The sequence below is a fragment of the Harpia harpyja genome, chromosome 4, assembly GCF_026419915.1.
Source record: "Harpia harpyja isolate bHarHar1 chromosome 4, bHarHar1 primary haplotype, whole genome shotgun sequence".
NCBI lineage: Eukaryota > Metazoa > Chordata > Aves > Accipitriformes > Accipitridae > Harpia > Harpia harpyja.
The window spans coordinates 68892134-68914226 of NC_068943.1; the positions used below are offsets into that span (position 1 = coordinate 68892134).

General features: G+C 39.6%; 1 protein-coding gene across 7 annotated transcripts in view; it reads right to left on the reverse strand.

The window, feature by feature from the left end:
- Positions 1-22093, reverse strand: part of ARID1B (AT-rich interaction domain 1B) — a 336644-nt gene that overhangs the window by 67446 nt on the left and 247105 nt on the right. For 6 of the 7 annotated variants that reach the window (XM_052784649.1, XM_052784654.1, XM_052784652.1 and 3 more), the window contains 2 exons: positions 18457-18546; positions 2131-2310 (listed from right to left, as the gene is read on the reverse strand). In XM_052784649.1, coding sequence (XP_052640609.1) covers positions 2131-2310; positions 18457-18546 — 270 coding nt within the window. The remainder of the gene's footprint in view (positions 1-2130; positions 2311-18456; positions 18547-22093) is intronic. The other variant, XM_052784650.1, reaches the window with a different exon arrangement.

The window sequence follows — 22093 nt, forward strand, 5'->3', positions numbered from 1 at the left end:
AACTCAGCCTATGTTTAAAGGCCTACGTGAACAAAATGCAGAAAGCAAATAAAATCCTTGAGAATTATTTTAGCTTAATAATTTAAGAACTTAGTTGCAACCCAGGTAATTTTTAATGTATTTGTTATTTTGGCAATAAAAGGCAAATGGGGTAACATTATTATATATTCATCATTGCTGGCATATAGTTGTGCATTTTAAGAGCATATGTTAAGAGTTGCAATTACAGATTACTTTCATTAAAAATGAAAAATGCTATTAAAAACTTAAATCCAGGTAAATACATGACTTTGAAATATCACCATCTTCATTCCTGGATTTTATTAATGCTCACATTAGCCTGGTGAAAACATAGTATTCTTCTACTCTAATTGTTACCTGTAGAGCTGAAAGTCTGCAGGGCCCTAATTTTATGATGACCAGTGCACAGGATCACTGGTACTCTCCAAGAGCTAGCAGAAGAACACGCTTTTCATCCATCACACTGTTCGCCAGACCTTTCTGAAATGGCCTGTTAATGACAATGATGTTCATTTTCTTCCTGCCCCTCAAGTTCACTTTTTAATAGCCATTTCTTCCTGACCACGACCCATAAAATCATTACATAGGCACTTTCATCTACAGAGGGAGGAAAAGAACTGCTGAACTCGAGGAAAAAAGAAAGTAGTATTCGGCGTGTTACTTAAATGCATTGATTTAGTACAAAAACCTTTCCACTCAATCAGTGTGGATGGCTAATGTTTTACTGCACTTGACACCCACTATTCCCATGGTTTGGAATCTCAGCAGCAGCAGTACAGCTGGAAGTCAGGATAGCACATCATAAATCCACTGGATTTTTACCAGTTAAGCTAGTTGCTCACTGTGCAGATAAAAATAAGCACTTGGACAGCATTTTATGGCCACAAAATGCTTTCCAAATAAAAGGAAAGCACCAGTCAACTGGAGTTGGGTAATTAATCTTCACACATGGCTATAAGGCATTACCAGCCCCATTTTACAGTTAAGAAAAGCGAAGCAGAGAAATGAATCTACTTGCCTAACTTGAAAGATGGTGTAAAAGGCAGAACCAAAATTAGAAACTGGGAAATCTTGGCTTGTAGCCCTATGCTTAGAACACTACAACAAATGCTACCCAGAGATGAAACAGAAAGGAACATTGCGCAGGGCAGCAAGGCTCCCTGCAAACAAACATCAGCGCTAGTTCTCAGAAACTCTGGAGACTAAAATAACCATACTTGCTAGCATGGGCAAGCCATCGAGCCCTTACTGAATTTCACATCACTGGCTCCAGTCCTTTTTGAGGATTTTAAGCAAGAAAGCAACAGCAGGAAGTGCTGAAATAGAAAAGCTTCTTTATGTACCTCTAAAGAAAATACTGCCCCTTATATATTCTGTGGCTTGACTTCAACTTCATTAAACTCCTAAACAGATGCATACTTTATAAAGGTTATCCATTAAAGGCAAAACAATAGACAAATTCAAGGTTGTCCAGGGACAGAAATTGTGTATTCTATTTTTGGTTTAGTCCTCCAAAAATTCTGTCAAACAAGCAAAATAAAAGGAACTGTCTCTCAATCTGAAGGGTTAGTTAAGATTCACAAACTGTATGCATTAGAGCTCGATATTATATTCCCACAGTAGATGATGTATTATTATGCTCGTTAGAAGACTTTAACCCTCACAGTCACCACGCAATTTCAGATTGGCCTTGGGTTTTAATCTAAGAAAAGCAGTCCTATTTTGGGATCAGTGTTGTGACCCTTATTCCATGCTTGGTCAAACGCAGCCTCATTGCAGAGATGACATGCTTGGGCTCCTAGACAATGGCCCTGACAATGCAACCGATCCATCGTTTCCTTGCCCAATTTAAGGTCACTGTTTTTATACAGAGAAAGGTGCTAATAACAGAAGCAGCTTCTTCCATAAGGTGCAGCTCCACCTCTGGATGACAGTTCTGTTTGTTGAATTTTTTTTTTTTTTTTGCAGAGGGTGTTGTGTGGGGTTTTTTTTGTTTTGTTTGGTCTTTAAGAAATCACATACCTACCTACATACACGGTAATGTATATATTTTGTAAATATATATATATATATAAAAATTACCAAATGTATTACCAGCAAGCCTTTTACCTTGTGGTCCATACTGGCTCATCTGAGGCCCGTAAGTACCACTTGAATTACTCTGCTGAAAGCTGCTGATTCCAGGATGCACTTGGCCTCCAGGTGAGGGGTGTGGTGACATGGAAGGTCCAGTTTGCTGAGGTCCATACTGTGACATTTGGGGGTTCCTCTGTATGCCTGCCATAAAACCTAAAGGGAAAAAAGTGCCAAAGCAGAAGTTAGTATTCGGGTAACTGTTCTTTATTTAAGAAATCTTTGACATTAAAAAGCCCAACCCTCTTTAGTTATTTTCAGACTAAAGATTCCCAGAAGGATGCTATTGTTCATACGAACAGAAACAAACGCATGTCCAAGTCAGCAAAGCTGTCTCAACAATCAAAACCTGTATACAAGGCTCAAAAACTTTTACTTGTAAAAGAAAGACAGGGCAGTCCTGCTTAGTTACAAATGGCTGCTGATTTTAAAATTAAAACAACCTTTTGGAAAAAAAATTAAAGGCAGTTATCTGCATTACCTAGTAAGTAGTAGGGAATTTGCCCGATGAGTTATGGTGGGAGTATCATAACTTCCAAAATTATATGTTCCTACCAAGATGTATAACTTCAGCATATAGAAATCCACTGTAAATACTCCTATTGCCCACAAACTCTCCAGAGGTAAAACTTCCTTTTATGTGAAGACTAGTCATACCAGCCAGAAAAAAAAGACATTTTGATATGTATTTGTACTCTAGGTCCTTCTTCTGGTCTGTCCCCAGCACACCTCTATTGCATTCTCTCCTTTTTCCCTTTTGTAAATGTATTTGTGAATCTCAATTTAATTTAAGGTTCAAAAGCTGCAGCAAGAGACCTAGTGAAATGCTATAAAATCTAGAAGCTTCATATAAAGGAACAGAACTAAGCTTATTAAATAGGAGAAGAAGAGGGTTTTGTGGCAGGGTTTTTTAAGTTTTCATGAACTGGGAAAAATCCTGCAATCCTGCCCATGAAAAGTCTATGCAGGGATGCTGGTTTTCTAACATTTTAGCCTGAAAGGTTTTAGTGCTGCTTTCAATGTTGAAGAGGGCGTGCTGAGGAGACAGCAAGGCTTTTTTCTTATTTGGGGGAGGAAATGCGCTTTCTTTTCTGTTCTGCTTGCATATTAAGTTTAATCTTCACATTTCTCTGCAAGGCAAAATGTGAGCGTACCGAAGGACAGAGTTTGCCCTGCTGCCACCGGCAGCCCACGAGGCCGCTGGCAGCTCACCCATGCCTGGTGAGGCGGGAGACATGGTGTGCTGCTGCCCATTGGGCAAACATGCACGAGCAAGTCTGCATTTCGACCCATCCTGCAACTAGTTTAGGCATCTGTGCTTTGAAGCATTATTTATGAAAGGTGCCTGTTTCCACTCCCCTCCATTAATTTTAGTGGTGTGTGTGGGGAGGTGTGAAGTTGAAAGCCAAGAGACACCTCACCTGGCAACATTAATTACACCTTTCCTTACATGAGGGAGGGAAGAGCAGAAAGGGAAGAGCGAAACCCCCTGACAGTGAGTGGACAACTGGAAGCTGCTGAAGGGAAGATCAGAAAAAGGAAAAAAAAAAAGAGAAGATGTGAGAGAGAGGCAAAGACAAGTTGCGAAGACAGACAGAAACGGGTGACAGGAGGAGGTAGTGGTGGCAGAAGGATGACTCTCCCAAAGGGCCAGGGTGTCCTCCCACTGGTTAGCATCAAACATCACACAGACCAAATGCTCAATGCCTGATTAATGAAGAGAGGTCATTTTTTCTGAGCCACATATAGACATGTGATCAAACTCGTAACTGCAAACATTGAGGTGCTATGGCTCCCACAACCAGGCACCTCAGGGGCCTCTCTATGGGGACCACAGCCCCAACAAGCACGTCTTGAAGTCAAAAGAGTAAGTTTCTCATCCTAGCGCTGCTGTTACTGACATGGTAGGTGACACCGGGTGAAAGACCATCCCACCTTCCTGTGGGTCGGCCTCCCCGTATGTACAGTGGTGACAAAGCGCTGTATGAAAGGGGACAGTATCTGCGATGTAGAAATGAAAGGTGGTGTGTACTTTGTCAGAGATCAGGCTTTGAGTCCAAGCACATGTAAACAGTTTTTGAGCCCTCCAAAAACCTTTGCTATATAGCATACTTATACATCCACTAAAAACCCTGTCAGAGAGGCAACAAGCTCAATGCCGCAGCAGGTCATAAGGAGAAAAACCAGGAGCTGAGATGAGCTTGCACCCCCTTGTGCCCAGTTCTTTCATGCTATGAACAGCTTAACCCATAACATGCTAAAACTCTAACAACTGCAAGGTTTGGCAAAATATGCACAGAGTGTTCCTGATCTTTGTGCAAGTCCCAAGACATGGGATTTGATCACACCTGAACTGCAAAGTCAGAGCCTGGCACCCACTCTGGGGGAAGCCGAACCACATGCGCTGGCATGCAGCATGGCAAATAACTGAGGACAAAATTGAGGCTTGGAAACTGGTCTGTACTGGTTGGAAAACTCCACACTGCTGCAAAAGAAAGCTCATATGGCCTTCTCCACTTAGCTTTATTTTGAAATGGACCCCTCGATTTTTAGAATAGTTCCCCTCTGCGCACAAATCTTATTACAAAGCCTATGTCTTCTGATGACAGTGCTGTAACTAATTTAGAAACCTAATACAATCGCATGTCTGTATGAAATAAATGCTTGCATTCCTGACACACATACACCATATGTATCACACTCGTGGGATCCATTTAAATGAAAAATTTTGTACGGGTCATACTAAGTTTTTTATTATAAAGATTGTAAAGTTACTCCTGTATCTAGTACAGAAGTGAGGGTTTTCTGTTCACTGTGGGCCTTTTAATCTATATGAGGTAACTTTCCAAACATTGTGCTTGTGATGAAGGTTTTTCATCCCAGTTATTATCGCAGGCAGTACTTTTCTTAACACCACAAGGATGGATAACACGTTGAAAAACTATCGTTTGTACGGGTTGTAGTGATTTCCAGTAGTGATGCAGAGGGACTGCTGGTTGTTGAATCTAACGGAAAACATGGACTAATGTCTAATGGAGAACACAGAGAACATCAGTTTTAGCCAGTTCTGCTGTTGTCAGAAAGGCTCCTGAAGGGACTAGAGTAATAAATGAAATAAATGCTTCCACTCAAATGACCTCTTCTTCAGGAAACTTCTCCTAATCCATTTCTGATGCTGTGCAGTGGACTGTGTGGCTATGTGTACAGTCATAAATAAAACAAGCCAGGACCACTCCTTGGCCTGGAGAGCAGTGTAGCACGCTCCTGTCCCTCCAGCTAAACCTTCCCACTCAATCCTGGTAGTCTTATCTGTATGACTCCTGTGTGCCGTCCCTTGTGCTGCCTTATCCATGCCCTGGGCTGTGGCTCAGGGAGTGCTCACAGGCATTGGCCAAAACCACGCTGTGGGAACCAGTAATTCAACAGCAGAGATAACTGTGTGATACTACTCAAACTCATGCTCTGGCCTTAGTTTACAGAGATGCTGATTAACGCAAGAACGGAACAGACTCCTTAACAGCTTTTGACATTTCATCATCCCAGAGGGTGTGAGATCCCTCTCAAATGAGCTTGGCTTTGCTATCTTCTCTTGAGCATGGACAGGTAAAGAATTAAGGAAGCCTGAAATTCAGGAAGAATATCTGTGTTGTCTTATCTTCTATCATTGTCTGCACAGTACATTGAAGCACGGCCTTAGAATAGGACACGCTCTGACTTCCTTCCAGAGAGCAGAGGATTCATTTCAGCTATAAATGCGATGTGGAGAAGAAGTCAGGATCAGGTCCTTACTGCGATCTGGATTCTATTACAACAAAGAGGAGTCTATCCTCATCTACCTCCATGAGAGCCCAGTGAATGTTCAGAGATCAGTGCATGAGTTTGAAGTGTTTCAAGTATTTGCAGAAAGCTCAGATGTCTTAGAGAGAAAAGGGGTTCCTGGTCAACACGTTAACATTTTTGCATCATAAAGAGAAAACAACATCAATTTTAGAAATCTTATCAGAAATGAAAGGGAGGCAGCTGGCATACATTCATTTTTCCTTACTTACACGTATTTTCCCTAGTGTTCAACTTCATTTTATAACTGATACAAAAAGAAATAAATTTTCTTTCCAGAAAATTAGATCTAAGATAAAGTTTGCTTTTGTAAAGAAGGGAAGTAGGATTACATTAGAGCTGCACTGGCGTAAAGGCGGTGGAGTGATTAAACAGCCAGACTGCATGTGACATGTCAAGCTCCGTGACAACAAGGTGGGGTTTTCTGTCTTTTAAATAAACGGCTAGGAAACAGCTATGAGTTAAGACTTTAAAAATTGCAATGGCAACATGCTCATCAGTGAACAAATCTACTCCCTTCCCTTAATATTAGTGATAAAAGAGGTACAGATGATGTTTTACTTGCCATCACAACAAGAGATTACTTACTGAAAAAACACTTCAGTGGATTTTGGCAAACTAAGCTATTTCAGGAACAGCTGAATAAAGCAAGCCTGCCAGAAGTATTCTCTTCCTTTTCAGTTATTTTTTTATACTACACTTATGTACCTAAAGAATGGTTGTCTTTATTAAAACCCAATTTAAAGTTGTAGAGTTATCTTTGCATTTTTGTAGTTCTAAATGAAACAGTGACATACTATTAACAAGTAGCATACCATAACTATAATAAAATATGTTTGCATGTTCAAATAGAACATACATACAAGGTTTAAAAATGGTCAGGTAACAATGTATTTTTCTTCTTTCTTTTTAGCAAAATATAGAGAAAAAATATAAAATGGTAATGCTTATGATAGAAGTGTTTCTGCTCCTTTGATAAAGGAAAAGACAAAAATGAAGCTTCTGTTGTCCTATACAGTACTAACATCTGGTAATATATATCATATAGCTAATAACATTTATTATGCCTTTGTAAAAACATTTAAAATCTTGTTTTTCCCTTATGCATATGTATAAATAAAACAGATAAACAACAGTAAACTACTAAAGCTTCAGGAAATTATGCACTAAGGTTGTCTTAATTACATTTGTACACTGACGAATACAAAATCATCTGTTTGTTGAATACTATCTCCTTAGCACTAACCATGAAAAACACCCACTGAATGTGCTGGGTGTGGTTGTAAAATCTGAAATGGATTCTTTTGATTTTTTAAAGTCTTGGCTTGAATATGAAAAAAACTTTCCAGGAAAGCAGGAGCTCAAACACAAAGGAAGTGACTGCAAAGTAACAAGTTATTGCCTGTCAGCTGATGGACAGCAACTGTACTGGCACACACTTAACCCACGGTCAATGAGAGGTCTTTTGATTTAACCAGGAGTAGTGCATCAATTTTCATGAATGAATTAAACCTGAAAACAAGTGGAACTTCCTCATTTGAAGCTCAGGAAAACTTTGGTGTTTATGCCAACAGCAGATCATTATTAAATTACACATTTGATAAATAAAAAATGAGGAAAGAAACAACTTGTGACGATACCTTGTGAAAAAGAACTTATGTAAGAAAAAATACATCAGGCTATTGCTCTTTCTAGAGAGGCATGCTTAGTGACAAAGCATGGGACCAAAACAACTGAGGAACCTTTCTGAGTAAGGAATAAGGAAGTTCCCCTCGTTCAAGGGCAGAGGCTAAAGAAGGGGCCAGACAGGCTTATTACTCTGAAAACCATGGAAAGAGAAAAGCAGAAACAGATTAAATGCATTCACTAATCATCAAATAATTTGAGAAAAATAACGTAAAATTCTCTACTTACAAATCAGCTCAAAAAAATTAAATATGTGAAAAGAGATATTTTCCACTACCTATAAAGGAAGAACTTGCGTGTGGGGAGAATCACACAAATTTCCAATGCTTGGTATGTTAGCAAGACACTGGCCAGTACCCTTGAGAAAAAAAGAGCAAATGTTTGCACACCCATGACACAGTTTTTGGCAGACTTTCCTTCCTCAGACAACCATTTGGGTTGTATTCACTATCTCAGGAGTTTCACCAGAGAATACAACAGAATTGAGACAGATCTAAAGCAGCGACTCCCAAATGTAGCTCGTCCGTGGGTAAACAACACTGAGACAGGAGTGCCAGGGTAAAGCTAAACAAATGAAAAACAATATTCTGTACAGTGGACATAATAAAATTTGGCAACCTGCTAGCACAGCAGGATGCTCAGGAAGATCACAGTTAGACTGACGTTCTCCCTAGCCCACCTGCCTCAGATGGCAAGGACAGCTCAGGAAGTCTTTGGACTGGTGAACCATGTCTGGGTTTTTGCCCAGCTAAACATGTCCACAGTCAGCACCTCAGAGCACTGCAAGGAAACATCCAACACGACAAGATTCACACATTAATGAAGTGTTTTAGTAATTGAAAGAGTTGGTTACTCTCACATAAGCCTGAGATACCAGGACCCTAAATATGCAACCAGGTTGTCTGCACAGACTGTCAATGCTACTGGAACAAACATCTTCAAATGGTGTGGTCAAACCGGGAGGTGAGTGGCTTACAGACTGTAGGAGCTATTAAAATACTGTTGTGCCATTGCTTATGGGGGGCCAGTGCTACCTGGCCGTAAACTACTTACTGTCACTGGCAAAGAATGGCATGGTACCTCCCTAAGGTGCTACTTAAAATACACATTAAAAAGGACACGGTGAGAGAGATTTAGACACTGGAAAAAATCTAAGACGACAAAAATTTTATACAAGTCTAAACAAATAACAGCAATGAAGAAACTGGGGAAGGTTTGACCCATGTACCAGAATACAACCCAAGTAAATCAGGTGAAACCCTGCAGGTGGCATAAGAAAACTGGCCTCTAGAGCAAGCAGGCAGAAGATTTCTTTACATTCAAGATACCTCAGCTCTTATTCTCACTTTCCAGAAGCAAGCCTTACTAAAACGTGCCCAGCTGGACTGGTGACAGCACATATGAAACCTACATTTGTCATACATGGAACATCTGACTTAGTAATATACACTGGAAGGTGATGGGTTGGTGAGCATGAGTAGATCAGCTTGCAGTGTCAACCTCATTTAGGTGATGCAAATACTAATTCTCAATATTCCTGTCCAATTAATAGGCAGGTTAAAAAAAAAATTCAAATAAATAAAATACATTCACAAACAGACGGCAAACAAGATTCCAATCCATATTTAGCACAGCTAAGTTACAGCTCTGCACCAATACAGTATCTTTGGATGGCTCTGGTATGAACCTGTTAGTAGTGTCCCAAGCAGCAGCACTGACATGGGCAATACTCTGGTATTGAATATACCAGATCTTTGCTAATAACCCTGGTACTGAGTGAACACTTCTGCTGACAAGCAACTTGGGCGGCTGAAGGGTAGCAGCATTAAAAAAAATGTACTGAGACCACTGACATAGGACAAATTAAGAGGCTTTTTCTTTAGCTTCTAACAAGAAGGCTAATAATCTTCTTGATAATAAGTTTTTTACTCATAAAAAAGCTAAAAAAAAAAAAAAAAAAATCCATTTCTTTCTCCAATCACAATCTATTTTTTTAAAAAGTCCCAAAGAGATTTTAGGAGAAATTTCTTTATTGTTCCCCCATTAACGACCGGGGGGGGGGGGGGGTGCAGAATCTAATTTCTACATTGAGCTCTTTTTTCAGCCCACATAAAACCATGTCATCTTCCCCAAGGCCATCATGGTGCCACTAAAAACATCTGAAGTTCTCTGGGCCAGAGTAACAGTGACATGGTTTCCCTTTGGTACCTGGACAATTTATTTTCACATTGGCATCTGCTAATATCTGTAGAACAACCACCACATTTCTTCACACCCTTTCAGCAAAGGATGTTTCTTTGCTTATGTGAAACAGCAGTTAGGGAAAACATCACCTCAGCAAAACTGCAGCTTCCTGCAAAGATCACTGCAGTATTTCTCCTTACCACAAAAGGATCAATGTTCTGTTTAAGAAGTGCTGGACTGGTTTTATTTTTCTTTAGAAGTATTTTCTTATTATGCTGTAATATCTATCTTACAGTCTTCTCACTGTTTATTTGTCTGACTGCTTCTCTTCAAATGTGAATAGCTTTGGGGAAGATGGAAACTAATGACCTAGCTAAGGTTTTAACCCAGACCCCCTAGTGTTTTACCAGCTGTGCTATTAGGTTAACTGGCTGAATCTCCTCTGCTTCTCTCTCTGATATTACAAAACCCGGTCTATGTATAGCATGCAATAATGTTTAAATTTTTCCCACCCCTAAACCTCCCTCTGCTACTGCCTAGCCTTGAAATTCATATAATCTATCATTGATAAATTAGAATCTGGGGAAGGATCAGACAGATTACCCAGATGGTAGCTGGGGAAGAAATATCCAACCTTTCCTAATGAAAACCTTGCGTAATGCCCTCTGATGTAAATTTTAAGTGCTATGCTGAGGGCAGAGAAGGAAGGACATTTGTGGAGATACTGATGCACAGACAGAACAAAAAAACTATTGTTCATCCAGCATTTTACACTATTTGTTACTGTAACATACCTTACACAAGATATTTTTACTATCGTGTTTGGAAAATCAGGATAACAGTGAACTGCAGCACAAAAGCACCCCATCCTGCCCTCCCAATTGCCCCCAAAGCAAATGCTCAATTTCAGTAGGTAGCTTGGGCTGCTGGAATTAATCTGAGCAGCAACATGAAAAATGTGAGGAGTCCATCTGCTTTATACAATCAACATTTGTCCAAGTTTCCTTAATAACATGCATACTTATGAAAATCACGGAGGAGAGCAAAGAAGGAACAGCATTTTTCAATGTGTAATGTGCAAGGCCTGCAGGCTTAATGGTCTAAATTTCAGGTTTGAAAAATTTTCCCTCCCTGGAGACTCCTGTTCAAAGGTTCCATGGATCAACTCAGATCTTCCTTTTCGTGAAGTAGATATATTGAATACCATAAGATATATAGGGATTTTGTGGACAAGACTAATACATACAATGTGTCTTTTCTGTCTTGCACACATGTAAAATAAATAATAATATTTTTTCAAAAATACAAAATCAGTGTGTTGTCCTCAGTCCCAAAATGCCTTTGTCTCGGTCTTATTATACCATGATTTATGATTTGACTGATTTTTCCCTTCCCTGATTTGCAGCTGTTCCCTGATGAGTGTTTATTCTGCAGCCTTTTGGGATCCTTTGGGATGGAAGGAACTATCCAGTGTTAACTGTTAATATATACATTATATAGATTTCAGCTCACTGCCCTATATATTAACTTAAAAAGCCATAAAGGGTCTTAGATCAGAAGCTCTTTACTTTTAGAGAAGCTTCATAAAAAGATTAACTTAGGTACTGAGGGAGCTGAGTGTCCTGGAAATGATGGTGCTGTTGAACAGGCAGACCACAGGCGGCTCCCAGTTTATAGGCCATGATGGGAAGCTGTCCCAGGGACAGGGATTATAGCCAGTAACTTTACATTGAGCCTGGTGACAGGAACATCGACTGTCACTTTGTCAAGTTCTTCATCAGTGACTGCTTGTGGCTTATCTCGCTCCCTGAGCCCAGAGGCAGGGAATCTGATGGCTGCCTAATGAAGTCAGTGGAAACTTTTCTATTGAGAAGTCTCTCTGCTGGCAACTATATAAACTCTCTCAGAATAATTCAATTCTGCTCCCTAATTTCAAAAAGAAAATCCCCAATTTAGTTTAAAAAATGAAATAAAGATTCATCCCCAACTATAACAAGATTTAACATCAGCAAGAAGAAAGCAATGACCAGCTGCTAGTATACAAAATTTACTTGGGAGACCTCACTCTGGGTTTTGACTGTAGAGATATTATTATCTACTTCAAATCCTACTTCTGCAGTTTTGCTCTCTCCCAGCATGGCTTATCACATGTAAATCATATCCTTTCCTCCTCTGGTTCTTCTTGCAGATGGCCAATACTGCTGTATATTTAGCGTAGGCCATAACTAAGCAGATCAACCTAAAGCTGAGACTGGCTGGTACATGTCTGAAATCCAAAGATAGTCTGAAACCACCATCCTGAAAGGGCAACTGATTTCTTTAAGAATTAACCTGGTTTGGCAGAGTAACATAGTTTCTAATACTTTCAGGCAAGAAAAGTAGGTCTTCCTGCAATGCTTGAGAGACAGACAGACACAAAACTATTCACTTCCACAGCTCAGAATGAAAACCAGTAACCTTTTATCCCAAAGATCTTGATTACTAATCAAAGTAGACATATTGCAAGCTTTTTTGCTGTGCATTGCTACATCATTTAGCACAATACAAACAGGTAGAAAAATGAGGGTCTTGGGTGCTATTGCAATTAAAATAGCAAAGAAAAACAGTGTGTATACACTTAAAAAACCTGCTCATCAGACCAACACTACATTTCAGTGCACTTCACTTCCACTTTAACAATCAAATTAAAAATACAGTGGTAAAAAACAATGACAGCCTGATCCTTTTTAAAGACTTGATAAATTTTGTGCTCACTAAATTGAGAAACTAATGTAACTTTTTGAGTTACCAAAGAAGTTTAGCACATGGCTCTGCTTTCACATACAGATCAGCTCTGTATGTTCCTATGCATCACGTTCCTATTTCTTCACGTGACTTGAGATGAAAAAAAAAATGTCTTACACAGCCAGTGTGACAGTTTCAACTAAAACCTGCTTCTCCTCCTTACAAGATGCACTTTTCTGGCTGTTGAGGCACAATTCCTCTAACCCCAGTTTTCTGGGCATGAAGATTTCCTCCCAGTCTGGCATGGTGTTCCTGTGTACCAGCTGGAGCTCAACTCCTCCGTGCTGACCCACTTGGAGAATACTATGTGCAGAAGAGGCACTCAAACATACCTGTGGCTTTGCACTCAGTGCATGTCTCAAGCATCTTTCTTTAAGAGCCTGAAACACTTCAGTCTACATCAAGTAAACTTATTACCAAGTCTGATTTAACCTTAAGGGGTGTCATCGTTAACATGGCAAGCAGAAGAATTTTAATGACAAGAATCATTTTATTCTCTCGCTCCTCAGTGCTCTGAATAGATCCCAAATCCCCAAATAAGAGCAAAAGATATATTCTCAGGGAAAAAGTCTTTTTAAGACCTAAAAGCAAACTACAGTATCTTTGTTGTTACAGTAAGAATTCTTTGATCTATTTTCTTCCTTCTAGTTTCTTTTTTTAAGAAGAAAATAGATTTCAGGGAAAAGAATCTCTATCATCAAATGTCAGTATTAAGCCATAAATCTGATCAGGAATTGTAGGTGCAAAACACCCGATTGGTATTCTGTGTCTTCCATGCAAGCAAAAACATATATATTTTGTTAGAAGAAAATACATGAATTTTCTGTGGAATTTATGTGATGAGTGTGCACAAATAAGCATGCCCAGAAAACAGTTAAAAGAAAGAAAAATACCTATATGAAATCTAATGGGCAAATTAGGAAATTGTAGTTACAGGAATTCAGTTGCTACTTAGTGTTTATAGGGAAGCACAAAGAGAACATCAAAATGCCTGATCACATCCCATCTGTTACTACCTCTTGCTGGATAACATCTTGGCTGCCAAAAAAGCTATTTAAATTTACTACATTGCAGCTACTGATAAATACCACTTCTGTGAAGATCTAATACTAAATAAGGACTAGATCTGAGGATAAAGCTTACAAGCAGTTGTGTCAAAAAGATCCAAATTTTGCTTAGTATAACACCTGTACTCCTACAAGCCTGCCGTTTCTTACTCCCTGTCCCTGTCTGTGATATGTTTTTAATAGAGCATACAACTGTACAACAACCCTCAAAAGCTGGATCATGTCAACAATGGAAAGAAATAAAGCTAGAATGGAAAGAATGACATTAAAGAAAAAAGAAAAGGTACTGGGAGGAGGTGACGGAGAAGAGGAAGGCTACTATTCAACAATTTTGGAGGTGCTGACTCCGGGCACTTTCCACATAGATCTGACAGGCACAGAATGGTGCCATGAAACTGCCTGCAGCAATGGAATACATTTTCCAGCACATCACAGCAGCTGCAACGGCATCAATTCTGCTTGCAATCCATGTCCAAACAGAAAAGTTCTCAGTGGTCCTATTTCAGCATATCTCAAGGACTAATTAAATCCTCATTACTATCTTCTAATTATTCCAGTACTCTGGGATTTCACTGAGCAAGTCCCCAATGGTGCATCAGATGAAAAGGGTTAAATAACCTGTGTTGATTTTGAGACTCCAGATCTATTTCAGACCTTTAGCATATCATCAGCATTATCATGAATATTTAACTACGTACCGCTGTGAAAATTATAAGGGGAAAACAATTAAAGATTTTTTAAAAATTAATTCTGACCCATATACATTTGCACTAATAAATAAGGCTTCTTTAAGTATCCCCATTATGAGAGTGCATGCTAGAGTAATAATGTGAAGTCATTAACTGTTTCCATTAAATTCAATGGTTTTCAGGAGCTCCCCATTCACTATTTTAATATAAGACTGAAACCTGACATGTACATATCCAACTGCATAAGCATGAAAAATACTGCTTAAAAGTAGGTAAATTTTCTAAGCTTTTTCAAAATTAGGTAAGGAACTATTCATTTCTGCAGGGGTCAAAGTACCTATTTCAACATTATTGTGATACATATTCTCCTATTAGTGTTTGCATAGGTGAGTATTCATATACACAGACAGACATCTCTGTTAGGTTACAAAAGTAAGAGTGGGAGTATAAGCTAATGGCCAGGGTGGAAGGCTTCTTTTTCAAGCTGCAGCTTCAGGAAACTGATTTAGGGGGTCAGTTTGGATATGCTGGGTTTCTATTTGATCCATACAAATAACTTCTAACCCACTGAGCAGTTCTGGGTACTAAGCATATCCTCAAAGTGCAGCTTCCAAAACCCAAACAACAGATGAGGTAAGTAGATACCACTGAATACAGGGAACTCAAGTGGCTGTGTACCTCAATTATTTGCCAAATGGTTATGACAGCTGTGGTATCACTGCTGCCCTACCTCTGGGAGCTGATGTAACTGAAGTTTATAAAAAGCTCTGACTTCAATAAACATGAAAAATCAAAACCTTACTTTTGATAATAGTAAAGGAAAGTCTGGAGTAGGTATATCAGAAACAAAGAGCAAAACATGCATCCCCCCTCCCCCCAAAAGCATAGCAAGTTTCAATGACTAGCTTAATTAGCTGTGACTACATCTTCATGTGGTATCCCCAAGTAATGGTCATTGCTGGGATTCAGCCGCAGTTAAATGTACGTGTAGGTGAGTGGCCATGGCCACTCCTGCTTCTCTGAGAGAATTCTGACCGCAGTCCTGCATAGCCTGCTCCCTCTGTCTCCAGAGCTCTCCAGCTCCTGCAGTCCATTGGGACTTACTTCAAGTCCCAGTACTTTCAAAGACATGTAAGCCGAGACTTAGGTTATGCACATAAAAGTACATGTAATTTCTTATTGCCTGGTAGAGAATGTCTGTTGGTAGAACTGAAAAAGTTTCATTGATTGGGCATCAAACAACACTGGCCAGTTACTGATTCTGGGATAAGAACAGAAGTGGGCTGCCTAGAATAGCACGCTCCATTTACGCTGACACAAGTACAAATGTCCTACAGCTTGAGCAAGACATGAAAAATTTTCAAATTATTTTTAAAAAGTAAGCATTTTTATGCTTATTATAAAAAGCAAGCTGAAGAGCACAAAAAATCCAATCCCCCAAGAAATTCCTACGCATACGCATGTGTGCTACCACTCCCCTCCTTCGACACACAGAATGTATATGTACACATATGCTCATTGCTTCATGCTGCACTGTATGACCGGGGTTGTATAGTCTTAGGTAGGCAAATATAAAAATCCTAGCTGGGTGCTGAGTAACTACGGAAAGTGGGGTAAAATATAATCAAATACTTTCATAATAAAGTAAGTGTAAACTTAATGGTTCAAGGTAGTGGTTTAGCATCCAGAAGTGCTACAGCTCAGACTCCACCTGTCAATCAAGCTTCACAGTATCTGGTAATTAACATTTTTTTCAAGTTTTGAGAGCAGGGGATTCTGCTCAAGAAATGATTAGTAGTCTTTGTTCATTCAATTCTCTCTCTAAACAAGGAAAGAAACGTTATACAAAGTGCTAAAACAAACAACATTACCTTATCCTATTGAGGGTCTCTGGGTTTTTTGTTTTCATTTTCTTTTTTCTTTCTTTTCTTTTTTGGGAGAAAGTATATCAGTAAGCCAAGAGTTTAAATTACTGTAACAGATGCCTATGGATCAGGTGTCCTTAGCAGCAACGATTTTCTGCTCAGGTTTTTATCAGTAAATGACAAGCACCTTCCCTTTGAGTCCCCATCACTCCCCCTCCTTCCTTTCTTCAAGTTCGGTGGAAACCAGTTCAAGCAAGCAAAGGAATCAACTAAAGTAACAGCCTTTTTAAAAGGTGAAGTTTTCCATTTCAAAGGAGTCTCTAATCAATGATAGGGCGCAAAAGGGAATGCACGCATGTTTATGCGCGTATAGCACAGACTTTAGAGAAGCTTTGGAGAACATGTTCTGCAAAATCAATATGACCTAGCTAGTTACAAATTTCGTATCTGCTGCATGAAACGAATGGACTTCTTGTACAAGCCGGGTCACAAGGATCATGCATATTACACCAGATTTTGCATATGAAGAGTGCAAAAATTGCAACATTCCCAAACACATTTTCTCTAAGAACATACCCACAATACCCACCCCCCCCCCCCCGCACAGAGGAAGAACCAGACTAAATCAATCTGTAAATTTTATTTCTCTCACTGTTATTTACTTTTTTTGACTTCCCAGTTATGGCAGCTGTCTTCTCTGGTTTACTTTTGAATACCCCTCTGCCTATCTTGACCATACAGTGACGCCCAGTTCTGTTCTACAGCAGCAATGGAAAGGTTTGACCCTTCCAGCTCTGTCAGACCTACCTAACTCGTCCCCAAAAGCTAGGTGAAGAACACACAATGCAGAAATAATTATTACTGGGCAGTGTAACAATTTGTGCCAAGACCCAGTTGTGCCAGGAAATGCACACAACTTTGAGATGCTTGGGTCTTCAAAGCCTCAATGTGATCCATTCCCACTGCTTTTTAACATTCATCCCACAAAGCATCATATATTTTTACTGGGTAGTGAGGCCATTCTTTTTTCACCAAGCATGTACATTATTCTAAAAATTTTTAAGGGGAAAATAAGTCCCTGCACTAACAACTGTGTATAAAGAATGACTGAAAAGGAAACAAAACAAATGAGTTGAGTGTGGAATTCTGTGTTTCATGTTCTCATTAATCAGCATTCCTGGAGGAGGGGACATCCAACACAGAAAAAAAAGCAAAAATTAAGACTCTCTCCTCTTCTTTGTGAGTCCTCTTAGTTCCTCCTGGATGCTATCCCAGAAATTTGTCATTCTGTGAGTTCAACTTGTTTCACTGTGAGAAAACTTCTAGTATTTATGGTATCCCCATATGGTGCTACTTGGAATATTTCTGGTAGCAAGACATTTTAGGAGGGGCATTTCATAAATAACTCCATGTTTATCACAGTTACCATGTGTCTGTTTTGCAAGCTTGTCGCTGGCACATGTTAACCACCGCATGGACAGGATGCCCAGTTTACAGCAGGTGATCCTATGTATGGCCATGCAACAAAGCTGTGACAACTATCTTCCATGAGCTAGTGAGGAAGGCGAAAGGAAAAGGGCTTAAAGTTTATAAATGGTAACATTAAGAAAAAAACCCCTCTGTTTATTTTTGTGAGCACTTGCTAGGAAGCACTCTTTTAGAAAAGTGCTGTTGCCTGCAAGGTTTTCCCTTGCAAGATTTCCAAATCTTTGAACCATTTGACCTAAATAGTTGATTTCCCTTTATATTTAAAGATATTTTTGTTCTAGAACTGGCTAGAGGACTAGCTATCGTGTCCATGCAAAAACAGCAGATAAGAATTTTAAGAACTGTAGCAAAACTGCAGTGCTCGTAGCTACCACTATTTCTAGACATTTTAATTCTAAGATAGACAACAAAAAGTTGAATTCTCTAGGACATGACTTAAGTATTTACAGCAAACTGCCTCTACACCCTGGGCATTCACTGTATTTTGAGAAAGCCTTGTTTCCAATTATATTTTGGTAAAACCTGCTATTCAGTTGCTCTTTCCCCAGAGAAGGAAACCCTCCGAGCCTTTTACAATGGGAACTGTCATTATTTTCCCTGGGAAAAGAAAAGAAATACCAGGAAATCTCACATTGCTAATGTGCAACTTAAAATAAAGGCTGCATTTGGCACCAACTAAAAAAGCCCCAACACCTAACAAACCTCGGTCCTGTGGCATTGGTGACTGGCTCAAGGCAGGGTGGGAGCTGGATTCTGACTGGCTGCCAGGAGGCTGCGGTGGCATCTGACTGCCTGTAACACACAGAGAAAAAAGGGAAAACAGACTTGCTTTTAACATTGCAATGCACAAAACCAAGCCTTGCTGCATTTTTCAACCACTCAACATCAAAGAAAGTACCAGCTGTATAAGGTAAAGACAGAGCTCAACAGGTCTAGCTTTTTTCAGTTTTTTTTTCTTCTTTTTCCTTTTTTTTTGAAACCCATGGAAGAAACATGCATAAACATATTTAGCAACAGGCATGGTGAAATGTTCAATTTCGTATTGAGCGACTTCCCAACCTCACCGACACGATCCAATTTATAGCTGCAAATCTCCTGACACATATTTCTGTTAGAGAGTTTAACAAAATCCAAGTCTGCTGAACAATAGGGCTCATCCTGCCGAGCTTAAACTGGCCTCCAGCCAGGCAGACATGGACTGCTGCCAACAATATTACCGATGAAAAATTCAGTCAATACAAAAATGACTAACAACAACAGTTTAAAAAGTATTTCAAGGAATCAGTGGTTTTAATATTATTTGAATGTCCACGTAGAATATGGGAATAAAGAATAATATGTAGGTGCACGTGATGAAAGTGAAGCATGTTTGAAAGAGATCAGAGAGAAAAGGGGTATCTTATTATTCAAATAAAAGCACAGGGAAGATACTTGCTTATTAAAATATCCATCCAGAACAGACAGACCCATTTTTTATGGCCTCATTCAAAAGACACCCACACAGTTTATCCACTGCTGTCTACCCACCCAAAGAAGAAGAGCACTCACAGTGCTGTCTGTGAGGCTCAGGACATGAAATGCTCCCTTTCGGTACTACTGAATAGTAAAGCAGGTGCTTATTGCAGTGATGCAAGTCACTCCTCTGGGTCACCGTTTGACACTGTGTCAAGCAGGGAGATCCATGCTACCACCCTCCCACTGCACAACACCCCAACAGCCTCATGCCTAACAGGCAACCTGCCACAGCCTGAGCGGCAGTAAGAATGAGATTTGGACATCTCCTGGGTCTCCTCTCCACTGCTGGTCTGAGACACGCCTGCTCTTGACAGCCCAAGCAGCTTTAAGACCACCTCAGGTTAGGCAGCAAATACATACTTTAAGCATTTAGACACTATAGAGACAAGCACGGTATAAATAGCAGGAGACAGATTTATATCCCTCATCCTCCAAAACTGCTCAGATTGTTTTCCGTTTGAAAGGAATGGAAAGAATAAAAACACAGGCAATAGATTTGTGCCTGCTGAGACTCATTTCCTCCCGCTCAGCAGCCGCCCCTGTGCAGTGGCAGGAGCGAGAATCCCGCGGCCAGTCCTGGCACTGGGAGCTGGGCTGATGGGGCGGGCAGCAGGGGCTGCTCTTTCTTTGGAGTGATGAAGGGCCCCAAGTTGGACGTAAACGCAGGAAAGCAAATGTGTCTGCTCTGCCCTGTCCACTTCCCAGCCTCAATAACTGGCTTTCAGCACCAACTCTAAAGAAAGGCCAGATTAATAAAGAACAAAAAGAAAATCCATAAAATGTGGAGTGTAACCACAGCCTAGCTATTCAGATGAGGTGCATTTGCACTAAAAAACATGACAGTTAACATTACCAGGAGCAGCTGTGACAACTGTCTCAGAGATGCAAATGCTGGACTAGAGGCAGGATTGCTCCTCCAAAAGACCAAACATGCCGCTCAGCGCCCAAGGCCTTGGGATACACGGCCCATTCATGAACTCTAAGGCATATGACAATAATATTCCAGCTTATGTTTTGATGTCACTCAAGAGCGGGCTGTGGAGACAGTAAGTGCCTGCATTATAATGAATGCTTTCTGCTTGACAGGAAGGATTCAGTGACTCAAGACTGTAAACAAACAGCAATTCCATGTTAACATGGGGCACTGCCACTTCCACTGTATATGCCCGAGGCACCTCTATCAGACGGAATACTTCAAGCAGATCTGAACCATCTAAGATTTTTACAAATACTTAAAAAACCCCATAATAATAAAGGCAGGGGTAGTCCTGACTGCACCACACAGCTCCCAGTGCGATCCCCCTTTAGGTGGAGGCTTGGCAAACTCTGAGAGATATTAATAGTGCATGGAAAATCTATGCTAGGCAACATATTTTGAATACATTTATATATGGTCTTTAATTTTTTACATTGATAATAACTTCAGTTATCTGGCAGGAGCCTTATTCTGCACAGGCAGATGTGCAAGCATCGACTGGGAAAGTCAAAGCTTAGAACAGTGCGTGTACGACATGTTACAAATAAATCATTTTCATCTGTGTCCTTAGGGAATACAGACTCAGTTCTGCAAATTCATTGAAATTATCAGCCTCTGCAAACATTATTTTATTAGTTCACTTTTTAAAGTTTACTTCTGATTTTTTCCTGTATTTAAAAAACTTTAAAGCAAAATTTGTTTCACAAAGGAAAACAATTTCATAAACAAGACCAACTCTACACATATTCTAACAAGTAACAAACTCGCAAGAGAAGTGGCCATTATGCTAATTATCAGTGGGTGCTACAAATTAGCCAGGTGCCCAACATGAAAGTATCACACCAAAATGTTTTCAGTCCTTATCCTTAGAAGTGATCTGAAAGGTAAAAGGAGGCTAAGCACCCAAATACCTTTGAAGACTTGAACTGAACTCTTAATTTGGGTATCTAACTCCTATTGATTGGGAGCTGATGACAGGACTTTAAAAACCTTTGAAGATCCTGTCTGCCATGCTTTTTAAGTTTCTTTGTCATGAAAAGAAATGACCTTAAAGATTTTCCATTTCTTTCCTTTAAATGATATTAATCCTTTCAACCGGTATGGTAGTTGGGATTCTTGGAAGACACTTTAAATAATACATGAACAGACTTTTGAATTTTATTAGGGAAGGAAAACTTCTACAAAAGAAAAACAACCTCTTTTCTTTTTAAACATACATTCTACAGCTATTAAAGAGAGGAAAAAAAAAAGGAACAATTTTGTCCACTGACAGACTACTGCCTCTTTTGACCCAATAATACATAGATGGAAGTTTAAACAGGGATGACCTCTTCCCATGTTTTGTATAGTATTGTTGACACATTGGTGAGATACTCCATGTGCCAAAACTTAAGCAAAGCGAATACTACGGATGTTTTGCAACATTTTTATTATGCAAAATTACAGCAAATACAATAATGCATGCTAAAAGGATAGATACTGCCACGCTAGTTCTTTCACCTGGATTTAACAGAGGAGCAAAATAGTATTTAAATCTATATAGCTATCTTGTAAAATTTGTTAAAACTACCAAAACCAGCAGCCTGCCTAATATCATGCCTGCTATTAAAAAAAAACCAAAAAAACCTCCTAAAGTCAACTGAAGAGGTGAGAGAATTTAAAAATGCTTAATAGCACAGTTGTAAGCTGGTTTTTTATTTTTTAAATTATGTTAGAAATGCTTTTAAGTATTTTGCATGAGACTTTGAAAATCTATGCTTGAAATACAGTCAGGAGAGACTGCACTGTACCTTTGGAAAAGACGGATTGAGAAAAGTACTAAATGGTGATTGCATTATGACTACAGCC